We start from the raw sequence: 19768 nt of genomic DNA, 5'->3' as shown, positions 1-19768 counted from the left end.
AATGTGAATTAAGAAAGTGAGTATTACTCAAGCAAAGTTCTACTTCTCATGCATATTATGTTCAAATTTTGGAGAAAGGAAACGGTAACATTTTCAATTTTCCAAGCACTATTTGCAAGCACCATACATTTTGCTCATATTTTAGGATATTTATAATATATTGTGATTACCTTAGTTTGTCAGGGTTGCCATAACAAAGTACCACAAACTGGGTGGCTTAAACCACAGAGATGTCTTATAGTTCTTACAGCTCTGGAAACTAGAAACTCAAGAACTGTAGGGTTCTTTCCATATGATGACTTGAGAAAGATCTGTTTAATGCCCCTCAACTCATTTTTGGTAAGGTGTTGGCAATATTTGATGTTCCTTAGCCCACAGATGCATCACCCTGATCTCTGCCTTTTTGTTCACATGGCAATCTCCCTGTGTGCCAGTTGGTCTGTATCCAACCTTCTTTATAAAAGTCCTAAAAAAGACTATTGTCCTTATAAAAGTCCTTATAAATGTCCAAAAGATCATATGGTACATCTAGTTCCATATGACCCAGCCATCCCATTACTGGGTATATACCCAAAGGATTATAAATCATGCTGCTATAAAGACACATGCACACGTATGTTCATTGCGGCACTATTCACAATAGCAAAGACTTGGAATCAACCCAAATGTCCATCAGTGACAGACTAGATTAAGAAAATGTGACACATATACACCATGGAATACTATGCAGCCATAAAAAAGGATGAGTTTGTGTCCTTTGTAGGGACATGGATGCAGCTGGAAACCATCATTCTTAGCAAACTATCACAAGAACAGAAAACCAAACACCGCATGTTCTCACTCATAGGTGAGAACTGAACAATGAGATCACTTGGACTCGGGAAGGGGGACATCACACACCAGGGCCTATTATGGGGAGGGGGGAGAGGGGAGGGATTGCATTGGGAGTTATACCTGATGTAAATGACGAGTAGTTGGGTGCTGACGAGTTGATGGGTGCAGCACAGCAACATGGCACAAGTATACATATGTAACAAACCTGCACGTTATGCACATGTACCCTAGAACTTAAAGTATAATAATTAAAAATAAAAAAATAAAAAAAATAAATAAAAAGATTACTCCTTTCCAATAAAAAAAATAAAAATAAAAATAAATAAATGTCCAAAAGATCCTATGGATTATAGGTTTGTCTTATTCTAGTATTGACCTCATACTAACGAATTACATCTGCAATGACACTATTTTTAATTAAAGTTACACTCTGAGGTACTAGGGATTAGAACTTCAATATATGAATTTTGAGGGAAAACAATTCAACATCTAACAACAATTAGTTAACATGGCTTTATTTTCTTATTTAGTTATTATTTGGGAATGTTCACACTAAAATGCAAACACATCAGCTCGAAAAATCATTTCAAAGTAATCAATCAGCGAGTTTTACTGAGTGTCTAATTTTCTGCTAAATATTATTAGATATTGTTAGAGATAAAAAAGAGATATAAAAAAGAACCATTTTCTAAAACAGTCTATCTCCCCACCTAGTAGAAGTGACAAAACTAACCAACAGCAGCAACCTGTTTTACACAGAAAAACACGTTAAAACACATCTAATTACAGAACCAAACATCCTACATCTTTTCCACATAATCTGACAACACCCTATTTTTTGTTGTTACTTTTTCTACAGGTATATTTTGAATCAATGTTCCTTGGTCATATTCCTGAAAATGTTCAAATTCATAAGAAAGCAGGTCCTGTTTATGGATTCAGGGGCTGCATTCTAGACCTTCAAGTAAACAACAAAGAATTCTTTATCATCGATGAAGCACGACGTGGAAAGAATATCGAGAACTGCCATGTCCCTTGGTGTGCTCATCATCTGTGCCGCAACAATGGCACCTGCCTCAGGTCAGTACTAGACTCCTGATTCCCAACCTACACTGCATGACTCCAAATTCTTAAAACAATAAGAGCCAGCAGCATTGTCCTCTGAGAGAGGGAAAAGACAAGTCCAGGACTCTCAGGTTTTTCTATGCATCACCTAGACTATGCACACATGTGGTAAATTCTTGTTTTTCCAAAGAAATGTACATATTGTAGCTCAAGTGACAAGAGATTCTCAGACTCTGACAATAACTAGGTAACTAGGCCTGGTTTTGGCAATTTCAAATGCATCCACATTTTTATCTAGGTGTTCCAGCTTTTTATAAATATGAATGAGAGGCTATTATTCATTGGTGATGATTTTGATATATTTATTAATTTTTATATTTGTTTTTTATTCATCTGCCAAAAAAGAATCTGCTTAGATTGCTAAGATTAGAGATGAAGACAAAATTATATCTGTTTTCTCTTTTTATTTGCAATCCTATATCCTTTTTGCTTCTTGAAGCAGATTTATCATGCTTATAAACTTAAGAAGATTTTAATTAAAATTAATTTTGCTCCACTTAAATGTCTTAACTGAATCAACCCTGAGGGAGTCTCATTTGAACAGTGTAAAACATATTCCCAATTTTCTTCTGTCATCTGAGAATTCTTTATTTTGGGGCTACAAATAATTACAGAATGAAAGCTGAAACAGATACAACTTACAATAATTCAGGTCAAGGAAAAATTGACCAAATCACACAGGAAATATTTTAATTAATTAACCTCAGTATCTTCAAGGGGCAAGTTATCAAGCAGTCAATAATGACTCCATAAAAGTAAATATCTCCATACATAGTGTAGAAAAGAGAGAAATTTTATCAATAAAACAGGATTAAAAAATGGTAGACAGAAACAAGCTCTGATAGTGATCACTAGAATAGAAAATTTTATAAAAAGAGGGAGAGAGAAAGAACCAAATCGCAAAGACAAGAAACAGAGGACTGGACAGGTATGATAAAATCAAGGTGATGTATTTACCAATCGCAGAATGACAGTAATAAATTTGGAAAAAAAAAAAAAAAAAGTATGGTTAGTGGAAGAGAGAGTTTCTTAGAGTGTCTAGAAATTTGGCTTCTGATTCACTGTGTAAGTATGCGACTTACACAGTGAATTTATACAGATTTATACATTGGTACAATAACAACAGCAACATAGACCTATTGAACATAAGTACCACAGATACAGATTTAAAGAACTAAAAGAGAGTAAATCTGGGGGCTGAGGATATCTCCTTGACTATCATCACTTTCCTCAAGGCTTTACTCAACAAGTATTTTGCTTTATAATGGACCCACTAATACCCAATTGTTTTTCAAAATCTAATAATGCAAAAATAATTTAGCAAGACAACCTTCAGAATCCTGCAAAAGGACTTGCAATTCTGTTGAATTAAGCAAAACAGAAACAAGAAAAATCTTCTCTACTGACGTTGCTAATGTCTGAAATATTTGTGTCATTCAACCTAAGTAAATATTTTCCATGAGGCTTTATTACTGATGAAATTACAGAAGTGACGAGAACTGTGTTTTCTCCCTCCCTATATGTGGTGAACACACTCTCCTATGGCCCTGCAGTCCCGCTCCTGTTGTTCATGCCTTTGTGTGATCTTCCCTCCTTGCCTGTGGATGAGACCTGTGACTTGCTTTTAACCAACAGACTATCCGATAAACTAAGGTGATGAGATGTCACTTCCAGGATTAGACTACATAGAAGTGTAAGCTGTAAGTTACAAAGAGATTATCTCTTTTGCTGCCTTTGAAGAAGCAAACAGCAGTTTGGGGAAGGCCCACATGACAAGGCACTGAGGCAGCCTCCAGCCAATAAGAAGCAAGGAGTTGAGGGTGTCCCTTGGCTGACAACCAGCAAATATTGAATCCCTCATTCTTACAACTGTGAAGAATTGAATTTTACCACCAACCACATGAGCTTGACAATGGGCCCTTTCCCCAATCAAGACTTGAGATAAGACCCCCAACCTAGCCAATACCTTTACTACCATGTGAGATTCTTATGCAGAAGACCCAGTGAATCCATGCACAAACTTGGCTCTTGGAAACTGTGAGTTAACTGTTAGTATGTTCTTTTAAGCTGCTAAGTTGGTGTTAATATTGTTATTCAGGAATAGAAAACTAATACACTCTCATTTCCTGGAAAAGTGTCTAACATTACCAACTCAGAAAAATTGGTAAGGATAAGGTTTATTTTAGAACATTAACTTTCTGATATTTTGTAAGCCGAGTACATGTTAAATACAGTAAACCTCTTATCTGCATGAATTAAAGAACATCACATTAATTCCAATCTCAGTTATTTAATATGTATTTGAAAATAACAATAAAGATAATCATCCTAACAGGATATATATAAGCAGTCCTAGATTTATTTATACTTTATATATTGATTCTCTTAGACTTATTCCAACAAACACTGCCTGAGAACCAACTCAGAGCCAAGGTATATGTAAATCAAAGACGTATATTCAAAAAACATAAAGAGTTTTTATTCTAGGGTGGAAGCTCTATCAGCTCTTCAGGACTTAAGGTAAATTTTCCCACAAAAAAAATTGTATCTGTCAGTCTTCATCATGTACATTATCTCGCCTTCCATACTCATTTCTAAATCTTTCAACCTCTCAACCACAACTCCAGAGAAATCTACTGGAATGTCAACTGATTTGGCATGCACTATTTAAAGACTTGTAGATCTGTATGTCCCTTTATATTGCTGGCCAAATGGAGATGTAGCAGTTGTGTATCATTAAGTATAACACTTATTCGCATCTTATGAACAACATGCTTTCTATCTTGATTGCCAGTGCTCAACTCCTGTAAACTACTACTTACACCATTGCATATAGGACATGCTGCTCCATAGCAACTATGACTTATATTCCCACAATCCCCTTGTGTACTCCAACACAGGATACACTGGAGTTGGCCAGTTCCAGAATAACATTTTTTTTTTTTTTTTACCTCTTGAAAAGATCCAAAAAGAGATGCCTATAGTATATCAGAAGTTTAATATAAGAGAACAGACAGCTATAGGACCACGGAGGAGATTACCAGAATAAGAATACTGTCTTCCCATCAATACCCAACCCTACAGCTAGCACTCCGGCAGTCTATGCAGTAATCCAAAAAGGAGAACCAGAAAATGTACTGAAGAGGAACGTAGACTCCCAATGAGACCATAAGCAGTTTCAGCTCATTAAGAAGAACACGTTTCAAAGAGGTAGGACACAGAGGGCTGTCACCATGACTAACTTTCTCCCTCAACAGATGCATACTCACACTTGGCATACACAGAGCAGTGTAGAATCTTCCAAGAAAGAAATTTAGAGAAACCCTGTGCTACTGAGTGAGCCCATTCTGATTTTGACAAAATGGATCTGAACTGACTTCATGATTTTGGTAACTCACTTCCTGTCTATGTTGTTAGCCGAAGCCAAAGGTTCTTTTTCTTTCTGCTGCCACATCATAAAGTGGATTTCTCCAAAATCTTCTAAACTCTCTTCCAGTCCTTCTCACCCTTTGGCTTTGTTTTTTTCCCTCAGTCCATGCCATGTGACCTGATCTCACTCCTGAGCCCATCTAGGCAGAATTCTAAACTTCCCTTGTCTTTCCTCCTATTTTCTCAGAAGAGAAAATTGGATGCAAGACAGCTTTCAAAATAGCAGATCAATTTCAATAAGATGTGTTAATATTCAGCCTTTCTGGATTCAGGGAGGATGGACAAGATGGCCTGATGAAATTGTTTATAGGCTTATACGTTATATTACTTTACTTTCAAAGTAATAGACTGTTTATGTTCAGAATAAAAGAATGATTATTACAGAGACAGGAAGAAAACCCTTTTACCTCTCTGCTTGCTCCTCTCAAAATACACAGATACTGATGTTTTAATACTGTAGCATGTATGCATAAAGTTTTTACTTTGAAATACACATAACAATTCCTCATCACAATTTAATCATTCTGGACCAGGACTCTAATTGAAAGGTTGGGGAATGTTTCCTAATGGGGTATATGAGAACCTTAAGAAAGAGAGATTTTTCAACACACACACACACACACACACACACACACACACATACGGGCATTCTAATCTGTATCTCCTGAAAACACATGCCTATTTTCCCCGATAAGTAAAGAATAATAGTGTTACAATATGAGATAACCCCTAAAGAAACCAGCTCTCTACGCAAGAGTGGGGTAGTGAATGAACAGAGTTTCAGAGCCATAGAGTTAGACCTTAGGGTTCACAAAATGAAATGCTGTTACAATGGATATTTGTAAGCAAAATCATCACTAATTTTTGTACCTTGGTTGATCTAATTTACTGCCGTAAAGTGCTGTTCCTACACTGTCTACGAATGTAATCTGCTTAGAAAAAGACAAATTTCATGTTGAAAAGTATTAAGGAAAGTAACACTTCAGCAGCTTTACTGAGCAAATGTCATTCTGCTTTGAGTACCATCACAAGTTTCTGGACAGTGTCCAATCTTTTTTCATTTTGTTATAAATCTGTACTAGAATTTTCAAACCCCTGTGGTTGCTCATTTCAGAGAAATCCAAATTGCATGTAGTGAAATTCAGTTTAGAAAGTGATACAGAAGGGTTATTCTGAGTATCTAAATCTCTATGGACTTAAAACAAGCTGTTTCCAAAAGGGCATAGGAAGGTTAGTAAATTAAATGATAATATTTAAATCACTTTCCCCTTTCTGAGCCATATGTTTTTAAATAAGTTAAACAGTAATTAAAAGGAGCATCAGGTTTGGGAATATACCCTATACAACCACGACACTAGAAACTTACATCACTGACATTACAGTAAATAATTATTGAGACATTAATTTTAAATTTATTCTTAATTTTACCAGAACCTAAGCACATATAAATGTATTTTATCATCATTGAAAGTCAATAATTTCCACATCCCAATGAATCTGCTTTCTATGCTTCTAACTGTTCTCATAGTTTTTATTCATCACTAACCAATGCTATCCTCCATGTTCCAAGGCAGAGGCTAGCAAACATGTTCTGTAATGGGCCAGATAGCAAATAACAGAATTTGTATTGCAATAACTTAACCCTCCTATTGTAGCAGGAATGCAGCCACTGACAAAATGTAAACAAATGGATATGACTGTGTTGTGACAAAATGTAAACAAATGCATATGACTGCAGTCACTGACAAAATGTAAACAAATGGATATGACTGTGTTGTGTTCCAATAAAACTTTATTTACCAAAATAGGTGACTGGCAGGATTTAGCAAAAGGTCACCATTTGCATACCACTGCACTAGGGCAACAAATGGATAAATTAGTGTTATTCACTAATTGAGCTAGACTAAAGAAATCAAACCCAATTCAAATGAATAATGTTTTCATATTAAGTAAGCTTCAAACAGGGTACGTATTTGTTTAGCATTCGGAAATTATTATTCTCAGTATCCCATGTGAACAGAGGTGAGTTTCTTTCCTTTATTCTTTACTTTTAATCCATCTTTCCCTATTATCTTATTTTGTAGACTTTTTTTAACATTAGTAGAAAGAAGGCAGTTTTTTTGTGATTACTGGGGTTTTTAGTTTCCAACTCATTTAGCGCTTCAAAATGAGGTAGGAGTCATAAATCGAATTTGAAATTGCAATAGTAAGAACTGATATCCGGTTAAAGACAGGATATCAGGTCTTAGCTTTTCCATTTGTTCTGTAATAAGTTGCAACCCCTCACAAAATTTTTGCTTGTCTTCATTGTCATTTCACAATGTCATGTAGCTAGGAATAACCTGCTGAGATCTTTTAGTTTTTACTCTCTATCTAGTCCAGATTACCCCTAATCTAGCTCAGCAGTCTACCCTATTCTTCTAAATACTATAGGAAAAAAGAGCCCTATTTCAGATCAATTTCTTACCACACATTTAGACTAATGACATTTTCAAATATTTAACCCTTCTTCTTAACTGCTACACTTCTGTCTGTAGTCTATATCTTTGAAATTGTACATAGGATTTAAGTGTCCCTTGTACTAGAAGATTACTTTATATTTAGTTAGATTATTCTCAACTGTAAAAGTTTACCAGTGAACCTCCAAACATCTCCCACTGTAGGCAGCCATTGTTGCTAGAGAAACAGCGGGGGGAAATGCTAACCAGGTTTTGGGTAAGAATTTAGAAGCGTATATGATTTCATAGTTTTCGCTATCTTTCTCATCGTGTTAACTAATTGAGTATTTAAGGTGTTTTCTACATAATTCATTCACTAAAATCAGTCTCTACGGTATCAAAAGAATGTTTTCTTCTTTCATTGATGGTGTACATACTCTGTAGGTCTCCACTTTATTTTCCCTTACTGGAATATCATGCCGGTTCCAGAGCCTTCTATGTATGTTCACATATTAAATCATCTGGTTCAGACTGCACCAATTTAAAACTTCTATCTCATATCCAATTTAGTGGTCATCAGCCCCATGCCAGGTTGGACAAACCTCAAGTTCAAGAATTTAGAGTGGGGAAGGAATGTAATGCATTCTTGATTTCTTTCTATCCCTCTTCTGTTTCTAGTTTCTCCAGTTTTGGGTCTGGCTTGGGGCAGGAGGGATTTGACTGAAAAATATTGAAAGGTTTTCTTATGAACTGGTGCCATTATGGTCCTGTATTGATTTTCTGCTCCCTGACACACAAACTCAGTGCTGTATCTCTTGTCAGATACATGCAGGAGTCCTCATCAAGCCTTGCTCCAAGGGCCACTCTATGGTTGCCTGAGGGGAGAAATGTTCTCTGGTTTGTTTCTCTCCGCCTAGTCCTTCACAGCTCCTTGCCTGCTGACATCCCCTCACCCAGTAGCAGAGCTGGCTTACCTCAAAGCTAATGAAGCTTAAGAGGCCCTCAACCTTGCACATGTCTTTCTGAGACTGGGAGTTGCTAGGAATTGCAACAATTTCTCACAATTTCCTTTGGGAAGGGAAAGCAAGTTCAATCAGGAAACATCTCCATATAAGTTCTAGTATTTGATAGCACAAGAGTGTAAAAATATTAGTTATTGATAAATTATTCGTTATCAATAATTTATTGCATGTTTCAAAATAGCTAAAATATAAGATTTGGAATGTTCTCGACACAAATTATAAATGTTTGAAGTGATGGTTATTCCAAGTATGCTAATTTGATAATCACACATTGTATGCCTGTATCAAAATATCACATGTACCTCATAAATATGTAAAATTATTATTGTACATAATCTGTATTATATATAGATTACTGTATATGTACAGTAATATATAGTAATATTTAGCCCTTTACACAATTATGTATCCATTTTTAAAACTATAGTACAATAGGAGGCTAAATTGAGTAATAATAAAACTCTGGTCTCCTAAAAAAAAAAAAAAAACTATAGTACAATTAAAAAGAGAGTTCAGAGAAAGAGACTTGAATCTCCAAATATTAATGTAATTTGCTGTTATTTTCTTATTCTAAATAAATAATAACTTTTATGTATAATTTTTCATTTGAATCTGTAAAAATTTTTTGGTTGTAAAAGATCATGAAATTATATGAGCTTCAGGCCCAACAAAATCTAAACTCCCCTCTACAATTCTCTAAGACAGGCCATTCCAGCAAGATAATTCAAGCCCAATGTCAAAGTTTAATTTTCAAAAAGTTATAAACATGATTTTTATACGATTGTATAAACCATATACCAAAGATTCATTTAGCTCCTATACAAAGCAACCAGCATGAAGGTAAAGTTGGTTCAAGAAGAATTCAAGAGGCTAAGCTTTTATAGGCACTGAAAGGATGCTAAAATAAAATTGTAAGGTTTAGAGACAAAACTAGTTAATATTCCACAGGGCAATAAAATGTAATTTTGTGATGTTTTCTACCAGTCTGTATTCATTTGTGTCTCCATCAAACCACAACCTACAAGTTAGCATGTAACTTCACAGAGTCCTGGTCTAATTAATAGTATTAATAATGCTAATGCACTTCATAACAATGTTTCAGTCAACGACAGACCAAATAGATGATGGTGGTCTCATAGGATTATAATGGAGCTGAAAAGTTTCTATTTTCTGGTGATGTTGTGGCTATTGTAGCATCATAGCACAGTTACTTTTGTTTTTATAAATTTAGTGTAGACTAAGTGCATGATATTGATAAAGTCTGTGGTAATATACAGTAGTATTTTAACCCTTTGCATTCATTCACCACTCACTCACTGATTCACCCAGGGCAACCTCCAGTCCTGTAAGCTCCTTTCATGATAAGTACCCTATATAGGCATACTATTTTTCTTTTCTTTTATACTGTATTTTTACACATCTTTTATATGTTTAGATACACAAATACCACTGTGTTACAATTGCCTACAGTATTCAGTACATGTTTTGGTACTACATGCTGTACAGAGCTGTATTACAGCTTAGGAGCAATAGCCCATACTGTATAGCCTAGGTGGATCGTAAGCTGTGCTATCTAGGACACTCTATGATGCTTGCACAATGATGAAATCACCTAATAAGGCATTTCTCAGAAGTGTTATTGAGTGACATATAACTGTAAATAGTGAGCCAAATAAAAGTTCACCATCTAGAGAATTACATAATCCTTAAGCAGGCCCATTAGACAATGCTCTGGTGTGATATTACAAGAACACGCAACTCTGCTTTTGTATTATTACTAAGTTTTGAATCTTTTCTGAACACCAGACACTTTTTGCATTACCAGAAGATAGGAGTTACAGCTGCTTCAGTGTAACCCTCTGCTGTCCTTAATGTTTAACAAGAAAAGGTCATGATAAGCAAAAAAGTACCTATGCAAATATACACATGCTATTAGAAAAGAAGAAAAGGAGAAACAGGCATGTTTTGGCTCACTGTTACTTAGACAAAAAGCAATGCATCGCAACAAAAAATGTTGGTAATTGTTTTCTGGTTTTTTCTTTTTTCTAGAACATCCATGTTTAGAAATTATTTTGATCTAAATCTGTCTGATTAAAATAGGATATGTGTCCTTAATACCATCAATCTGTCCCTTCTTTTATACTATGAGTGCTGTAGAGCCTCTTTTGTGTTAAGCAGTGTAATGATCATGCGATTCATAAACATAAATAAGACATGGAAACCTTTTCCACATATTACTTTGTTTATGATAATCTCAAGTTTGTAAAACATTAAGGCATGCAGAACAAATTGTGTTTTTCCATTTATACACATAAAGTGCAAGCTTAGGTTAAAACAGCCTAGGTTTCACAATTTCTATTGTTTATCTTTTTTTGTCTCATTTCTTTCCCCCATTCTACAAGTGCCAGGTCTTGTGAAAATGGATTGATGTGAGGTCATTTATTCTTGCTTGGAGAGTGTGACTGAAGCTGCAGGGTTTTTAGTTGCTTATAAAAGTGGATCACATATTTGGAAAGCATAACTCTTACCAATGTAAGTGTCACCAGCTCTTGGTAAAGTACAAATGCAGTTTAAATTGATTTTCTAACCACTTTTATTACTGCCATCCTTGAGTGTAGCAACAAGGGCTGGGCATTTGTTTTCACAGGGCAGAAAGCATTTATTAATAGATCCTCGGCAAATCAGAGTTGTATTAAAGTCATGATTACAATTGTATTTTAATAAGAACAAAGATTAAATATGAAGAAATTGTGTTTCTTATAACAAATTTGAAAAGCCTCAAAGAGTTAAAATTTCAAGGTTTGACCAATGGAAAAGACCACTATCAAATTGCACACATATTTTTATATCATATTTATGCAGCAAGGTCAAATAAGTAGCGGGAAAAAAAATCTCATCTTCAATTTTCTCTACCCTTAGGTAATAATACATGGAGAACTCATTTACCCTGATTGATCTTCCTGGTCATAAGAGACTTCTCTGGCTTAAATCCCATTTGAAAACCCTTTTCTCTCCTTTCTTAACGGAATGCTAATAGTATCTCTCCCTCACTCTTTTCTTCAAAGAACAAGCACGCTAAATGTGACTTGCTAATATGTTTTTTCTTTTGACTGTTTTGCTTTCCTTCAAAAACTATTTATTAATGAGTTTTTTTTAAGTAGGAAAAGATGTGTTAAAATCTGTTTATTTTGTAAGTAGAAGCATTTATTTTTGTTTTACCACTTACAGATTGAATTCATGCACCCAAAAAAAATGCATAAAGATGGCAAATTGTGTTAACCACTGTGATTTTTACATATAATTAAACATGCCACTGTTAAAATTGTGTGACAAGCTTGACAAACAAAATGAAAACAGAGCAAAGTCAAAGGTGGAACAAAATATGAGATATTCAGAATCCGTTGGCTTTCGGTTTACAAAATGCTTAAAAACAAGTTTAAGTGATTAATTTAGAAAGAAAACAAACCAATCCTATTGGTTGAGTAGTAAACAAACTTCACAAGCCTTACATGTTTTTCCTGGCCCATTTGCTGGTAGATATTGTAGCTTAAGAAAACTGCTTAACCTTTTATTATAGAAAACTAAAGTAAAAATTGTTCCCACCTGCCTACCTAAACCTCCAGTGGTTTGAAGCCAAAAGTTAAAACTTGGTAAAGACTTGAGAGTATATACACTACATGGGAAAACACTGGAAAATAAATCTGGGTATTGTTTACTGACAGTAAAATGCAGTCATGGCTTTAAGCAAGTACTGACTAGATATGACCACCACTAACTGACATTGATCTAATAATTAGCAAGTGTTGTCTGTGCCAAGATATGCATAGTCGCATTGTTCTCATACGAATTTATCTTAAAATGATGTTACTACTTAAAATATCTTTATAACATAGTTTTACATTTTTATTTCAAAAATGATAAAATGGAGTATAAATGAATTAAGAGATTGGTTCAAATTGACACTAATAATAAAGATAGGATAAATTCTAATTTTTTAGACTTTAATTCAATGCTCTCTATCTTAGGATCTGAAATATAAATCAAGCATTTATTTCATCACAAATAATAAAGGTTAGTTCTCTTCTTGTAAATTTGTTTAAATTCCTTGTAGATTCTGGGCACAAAGAAGACATTTATGCGGCCAACAAACATGTGAAAAAATGCTCATCATCACTGGTCATCAGAGAAATGCAAATCAAAACCACAATGAGATACCATCTCAAGCCACTTAAAGTGTCGATCATTAAAAAGTCAGGAAACAACAGATACTGGAGAGGATGTGGAGAAATAGGAATGCTTTTACACTGTTGATGGGAGTGTAAATTACTTCAACCATTGTGGAAAACAGTGTAGTGATTCCTCAAGGATCTAGAACTAGAAATACCATTTGACCCAGCAATCCCATTTCTGGGTATATACTCAAAGGATTATAAATAGTAGCATGATTATAAATCTTGCTACTACATAGACACATGCACACATATATTTATTGCAGCACTATTCACAATAGGAAAGACTTGGAACCAACCCAAATGCCCAACAATGATAGACTGGATAAAGAAAATGTGGCACATATACACCATGGAATACTATGCACCCATAAAAAAGGATGAGTTCGTGTCCTTTTCAGGGACATGGATGAAGCTGGAAATCATCAGTCTCTAAACTAACACGGAACAGAAAACCAAAGTAGAAGTTGTTCTCACATATAAGTAGTTCTCACTCATAAGTAGAAGTTCTCACTCATAAGTAGAAGTTCTCACTCATAAGTATGTTCTCACTCATAAGTTCTCACTCATAAGTAGAAGTTGAACAATGAGAACACATGAACACAGGGAGAGGAACAGCACACACTGGGGCCTGTTGGGATGGTGGGCTAGAGGAGGGATAACATTAAGAGAAATACCAAATGTAGATGGCAGGGTGATGGATCCAGCAAACCACCATGGCGCGTGAATACCTATGTAACAAACCTGCATGTTCTGCACATGTATCCCAGAACTTAAAGTATAATAATAATAAAAAAAGGTTAGTTCTCTAAACTAAATGATTTAGTAACTATTTTTAGCAGTGGGAATTACACATAAGGACTAGGCTACATATAAAAATTATAGCTTCATCATTTTAGATTACTCTAACAGGCAAGAGGTCTATGTTTTGCCCTTCCTCGTAAGTATGCCAGTAACCATTTCTGAACCTCACTTTCATCATTTGTGTAGAGAGGGAATTAAACTAGACTGGGATTTTCAAAGCTATTTTTCAAGTATGGTAATCAGTATTCCTTGGGGAGAAAAAGGTAGGTAGGGAGAAATTTCTCTAAGACAAATTCATAAAATGTCACATATTTCTTTCTCTCTCTTGGCGTTTCAAAAGAAATCCTGTAAAAAAGAACCCATTCAACTCTGCTTAGAAGTCACTAAACTAATTTCACCGAGAAAAATAAAGTATTTTTCCAGGAATATCTATTAACATTACATAAAATATTCTCTTTCTCAGAAATAGAGTGGAGAAATGTTGTAACAAATGATATAAACAAGGCCCAACAAGTGAAATTTGTTTCTACTTTTAGAAGATTTCTATAGTGGAAGACTGTACAGCAACAATTGGGAAAGTCTTTGAGTTTAGTATGTTTCGATACCAAGAACCCTTTCTTCATATCTCACCTAACTTGCCATGTGCTTTAAGATATGTGGTTTTGTCTTTTCAGTCTGAGATTAATAGAACTTTTGACAAATACATTTGAAATGCAACAAAATTGGCAGAAAATCATGCCTAAAATACTTGAGTTCAGTCTTGAGGTAGGACATCATCTGGCTGTTAGACCTATGTGGTGGGATTGTGCCTGAATATCCACCCGACTAATTTCTTTCCCCTTTTATCTGTCACAAATTCTCTGGGCTTTTTTATTTCCTTCTCCAGTCTACCCATCTACTTAGAAACACAATTAAAGCCTCAAAAATGTTCTAGACCTAAATGTGAGCCACAAATATTTATATGCATGATTGCAGAATGAGATTTTCTTCTCCCACAGAGAAAACTGAAGATCACCAAGACCTGTCTAATCCTAAATATTTAAGAATCTTAGACTACTTCTAGAGCTATTTTCTATAATCTAGAGGTATATAATCTAATTGAAGTTTTAAGAGAATGCATGCTGAATTAAATATATTGAGGATTATTTTCCTGTTTTATACTTGGATGTATTAAACATCTATTACCATGCATATAGAGGGCTACTGAGAAAATCTTTTAACATGTTAGTCAGATTAAGTAAAAACCCAGATAATGCTAGGATGGAGCAAACCACACTGACAGGTAAATCCTCCTTAAGTTGAAATAGACAGAAGAGATTACTTAGATACTCTCACAGTGCAGCTCTCCATTGCTGGGCTTGACTATCTATTGCCTGTTCTACTTTACAACTTTGTAGGGTTGGAGGTTAACTTGTAGATTTTTGTCCAGTAGAAATGAGAATAACTTGTTTCTAACAAAAAGTACCCTAAATGGTACAATTTATGATCCTCTTGGACACTAATCATTTTTATATCCAACCCAGCAATCTTAATATTGCTTCTCAAATGTTCTTTAAATTACTGTTGGCATCTTACTATTTTCCTGATTATTGAGTTAAATAAAATTTTGACATGCATTCATATTGTGTTTGCATGAGTCATGATTTTACCATTATGAAATTATACTTTATCAAAATTGTCTTCCAGTTTCCTTCCTCTCATCATTTTTAAATAAAAGCAAGTGGATTAAAATGAAGACAAAGTGCACATTGAAGTAAGAAAACAGTCACAGAGGAGAAGGAGAAAGACAATGTCAACCCTCTTGCTTCAGGATTGGGGAGAGGATACCACTTCTGTCAGCAAGATGTGCTCCATCATCCCACAGATTTTTTCTTTTTTTTTTTTTTTTTTTTTTTGAGACGGAGTCTCACTCTGTCCCCCAGACTGGAGTGCAGCGGTGTGATCTTGGTTAACAGCAAGCTCCACCTCCCGTGTTCACACCATTCACCTGCCTCAGCCTCCCGAGTACCTGGGACTACAGGTGCCCGCCATCCAGCTAATTTTTTGTATTTTCAGTAGAGACAGGGTTTCACCGTGTTAGTCAGAATGGTCTCAATCTCCTGATCTTGTGATCTGCCCCCCTCGGACTCCCAAAGTGCTGGGATTACAGGCGTGAGCTACCACACCCAGCCCATCCCACAGATCTTCTATCTTGGGAACCATGGCCAGTTTCATGGACATGGGGCCAGTGCAGCAGCACAGGACACCTTGCTCACAAGGGCCTTCACTAGGAGTGTAATGCTGTGAAGTGGTCATCTGAAAATTCTTAACATAATATAGTCAATGTTAGCTTTTGTAAGTGAAGTAAGTTGGAACAATGGAGCATGTGTCAGGGACCTGGAGGAACAGATTACGTTTAGTCTCACTCTTACCACCTCACCATGTCTCCAGGAAAAGTTCTCAGCTACCTACTTTTCCTCACCAACCCAATAAGCACTGCCATCTCCTCTCGTAGCAACGGTCTGGGTGTGGACACGGGGAGAGTCAGGGTTGGGTACATACACTGCATGTACTCAACTCAGGGCAGGATCTCAGGTGCTGTGAAGTTCTGCTCTCACCCCATGAGTGTCCTCATGACTGAGGAAATGAGTGGCATTAAACAGCAAATAAAAAACGTGGTAACAGCTTGCGAGAGAGAGAGACTACAACAGAAAGTCAAAAGCTGTTCTACTGCTTTTTGAATTAGGGACTCCTCATTGTCATCATGAACTGGTCCCCACAGATTATGTGGCTAGTCCTGTGGGGGATGAAGAACAGGGATTCTCAATGTTGCACTGATTGATGTGTCCAGTCCCCACAGACACGGACTGGCCACTGCAAATATATCAAGTTAATTTACCATTGATCTTCAAATCTTTGTTTAGCTTCTAATTTGTTTATTTTTATCCTAATGATATGTACTCAGAGAACAAAGTAAGTCCTAATAGTACTGCTTGAGGTTATTTAAGGATTCTATAATAATTACAGGGACTATACAGAATACTTACTCCCTATTAGTTAGTTTTAAACTAGTCTACAGAAATCCATTAGGCTATTCTCTCTGCTTAGGATTTAAACACTGGAAATAAACAAAAATTCCTCATGCTCTTATTTAAATGCAAACTCATAAAAGCCAGGTTAGGAATACTTTAAATCTGGTTTCTAAGATTTTTACTGATGTTAACATCTGTATTGATTGTGTATTATGAAACTGTCCTTAAACAAAGAAACATCCATACTCAGGTCAGTTTTACAAGCACATCAAAAGAGAGCCTACTATGCTAGTCATTTTGCAAGGCATAAAAATAATGCAAATAATAAATCACAAACCTTATACTTAAGAAGCTTAAGGGTAATGAAGATACCACAATATGACATATAAGTGATAAAACATATTGATGCTGTGTTGAAAAATATATCACTGGAAAACACTCAGAATAAGAACAATAAAAACAGTGTATAAGTGGAATATATTATTGTGCATCATCACAACAAGCTCAATTTTGATGTATTATGCTGCTAGGTAAAAATTACATATTACTTCTGTGTAAACAAAAGTACACTTTGTGTAATATAGGTCTACTTTTCACATATTCCTACCAAGTTCTTCTCCTTTTGGATTTGCATTACTGACTAAAACATCTAAAACTGCCTAGTCAGGAAAAATTCCAATGAAATTTCTGAGCTGCCTAGCATGGCTGACTGGAGACTTAATAGTGGTGAACATCATCCTTTTTGAGCTCATCTGGGGGAGCTTTTTACTGAAAGGAAGAGTGAAGTTTATGAAGGGTCATCTGGCAGGAGAGTCTTTTATTAGAGTTTTGAGACACCTCTGAAATATTCTGCCTTCACCTTTCGAGCCTTGTAGAACAGAGAACTGCAGATCTCATAGCTAATATTCAAACTGAAATTGGACCACATAGATATGAGAAATCAACTTGACATCAAAGGTTATCCGTCTTCCCACACTGCTTTTCTGACTCAAATCTCAATTTCACAGGTACTTTTATTTTTGAGTTCACTTTTTGGAGTAAGAAAAAAAAAAAAAAAGTTTCCACGCATACCCCTGCATTTTTCCCCAATTAGATGCATCTTGCAAATCCAGCTGTGATTCTTTTGTTGTCTCTCAGATGCAGACATATAAGCCCATAACCAAGACTACAAAAATAAAGAATTGTATTTGCCCTGGAAAATATTATGATGTAAGCTACCACATCTTTATTTTCATCTGAAGCTCTCTTCTAATATTTGCACTAATATTTTCTCTGATATCTGAGTCTTTTTCAGAGAATATTCCTAGAAAAAGCAGATAAATATCAAACCAAAATAGCCCCAAAGAGCACATATAAATATAGAAGACAAATATAAAAAGCATGCTACAAAGGTGTTTCTTTATTGTAATTAGTGAAAGCAGAAAAAAATCATAATGTGACAGAAATTCTAATGGTACTTGTGATAGTACAATCTCACATAACCTAAAACTAAGCTGCAAAAGCCAACCTTATCAAACACTGTCGAGTGAATTTTTTTTTTTTGAGACAGAGTCTCACTCTGTCCCCCAGGCAAGAGTGCAGTGGTGCGATCTCAGCTCACACCATGGTCTCTATCTCCTGACCTTGTGATCCGCCTGCCTTGGCCTCCCAAAGTGCTGGGATTACAGGCGTGAGCCACCGCGCCCGGCCTGAGTGATTTTTTTTTAACTTACTCTGCTGCTTAAAAGCTATGTGATTTGAGGCACATCGCTTCACCTCTCAAAACTTGTTTCTTTGTGAGGGAGGAGATACCAATATCAGCTAGGATTACTCCCCAGGGCTGCAAGAGGTTGACATAAAACTGCATGTACGGAAATGTTTTCAACTGCAAAACATCATACAAATGCAAGGACATTTTATTATATCTGTACAGAATGTTGAAAAAGAGAGAATGTGAAGGTTGATTTGAACAAGCAGCCTCTGTTTTGCTTATGGGGATTAATTATGGATTTCCATGTTTCCAAAGTATTCACAAATTTGTTTAAATAGTGAGATTCAGAACCAAATGAAACGTGGTGAATTGATCAAAAGTCCAAAAATGTTTCCAAACTTATCGTCACTTGTGTCAGGATCACATCCATGCTTTTGATGAGAATATTCAGACAGAAGTAAATTCCTCTTACCGTTGGGTAGCATTGCCAGTGTCATTAAGTACTGTCTCTCTCTCCTCCAGAAACATCATAATATGTGGCTATACCACAGTTTTTAAAATACATTCTATTGTCCATTAATGCCACACAGGCTACTTCTACACAGTAGTCCACCTTTATCCACAGTTTCACTTTTGGGGTTTCAGTTACTGGCAGTCAACTGTAGTCCAAACATATTAAATAAAAAATTCCAGAAGTAAACAATAAGTTTTAAACTGGGGACACTCCTGGATAACATGATGAAGTTTCTGTTGTTCTGCTCCGTGGGACATGAATTATCCCTTTGTCTAGCATGTTTATGCTGTATATGCAACCCACCTGCTAGTCAGTAGATATCTTGGTTATCAGACCAACTGTCACAATATCAAAGAACTCGTGTTCAAGTGACCCTTATTTTACCTAATCATGGCCCCATACACAAGAATAGTGATTCTGGCATATTGTTGTAATTGTTCTATTGTATTACTAGTTATTGTTGTTAATCTCCTACTTGCCTAATTTATTAAACTTTATCGTAAGTGTGTACCAAAAGGGAAAATATATATGTGTGTGTGTGTGTGTGTGTGTGTGTATATATATACACATATATATATGTAAAGGCCCTAGTACTGTCTACAGTCTCAAGCATCCACTGGGGGTCCTGGATTGTATCCCCCTACAGATAAGGGGAAACCACTGTATTCTTGC

The 19768-nt window shown here is 35.6% G+C and overlaps 1 protein-coding gene across 1 annotated transcript in view; it reads left to right on the top strand.

Moving 5' to 3' along the window:
* The window catches only part of LOC101026297 (protein eyes shut homolog), a 74803-nt gene extending 72329 nt beyond the window's left edge, over positions 1-2474 (top strand). The window contains exon 3 of the mRNA XM_031667687.1: positions 1694-2474. Coding sequence (XP_031523547.1) covers positions 1694-1933 — 240 coding nt within the window. The 3' untranslated portion in view covers positions 1934-2474. The remainder of the gene's footprint in view (positions 1-1693) is intronic.
* The last annotated feature ends 17294 nt before the right edge of the window (positions 2475-19768 follow it).

Source organism: Papio anubis, chromosome 6 (genome assembly GCF_008728515.1).
Source record: "Papio anubis isolate 15944 chromosome 6, Panubis1.0, whole genome shotgun sequence".
NCBI lineage: Eukaryota > Metazoa > Chordata > Mammalia > Primates > Cercopithecidae > Papio > Papio anubis.
The sequence above is the reverse complement of the archived record's forward strand: the minus strand, read 5'-3'. Positions and strand labels throughout refer to the sequence as shown.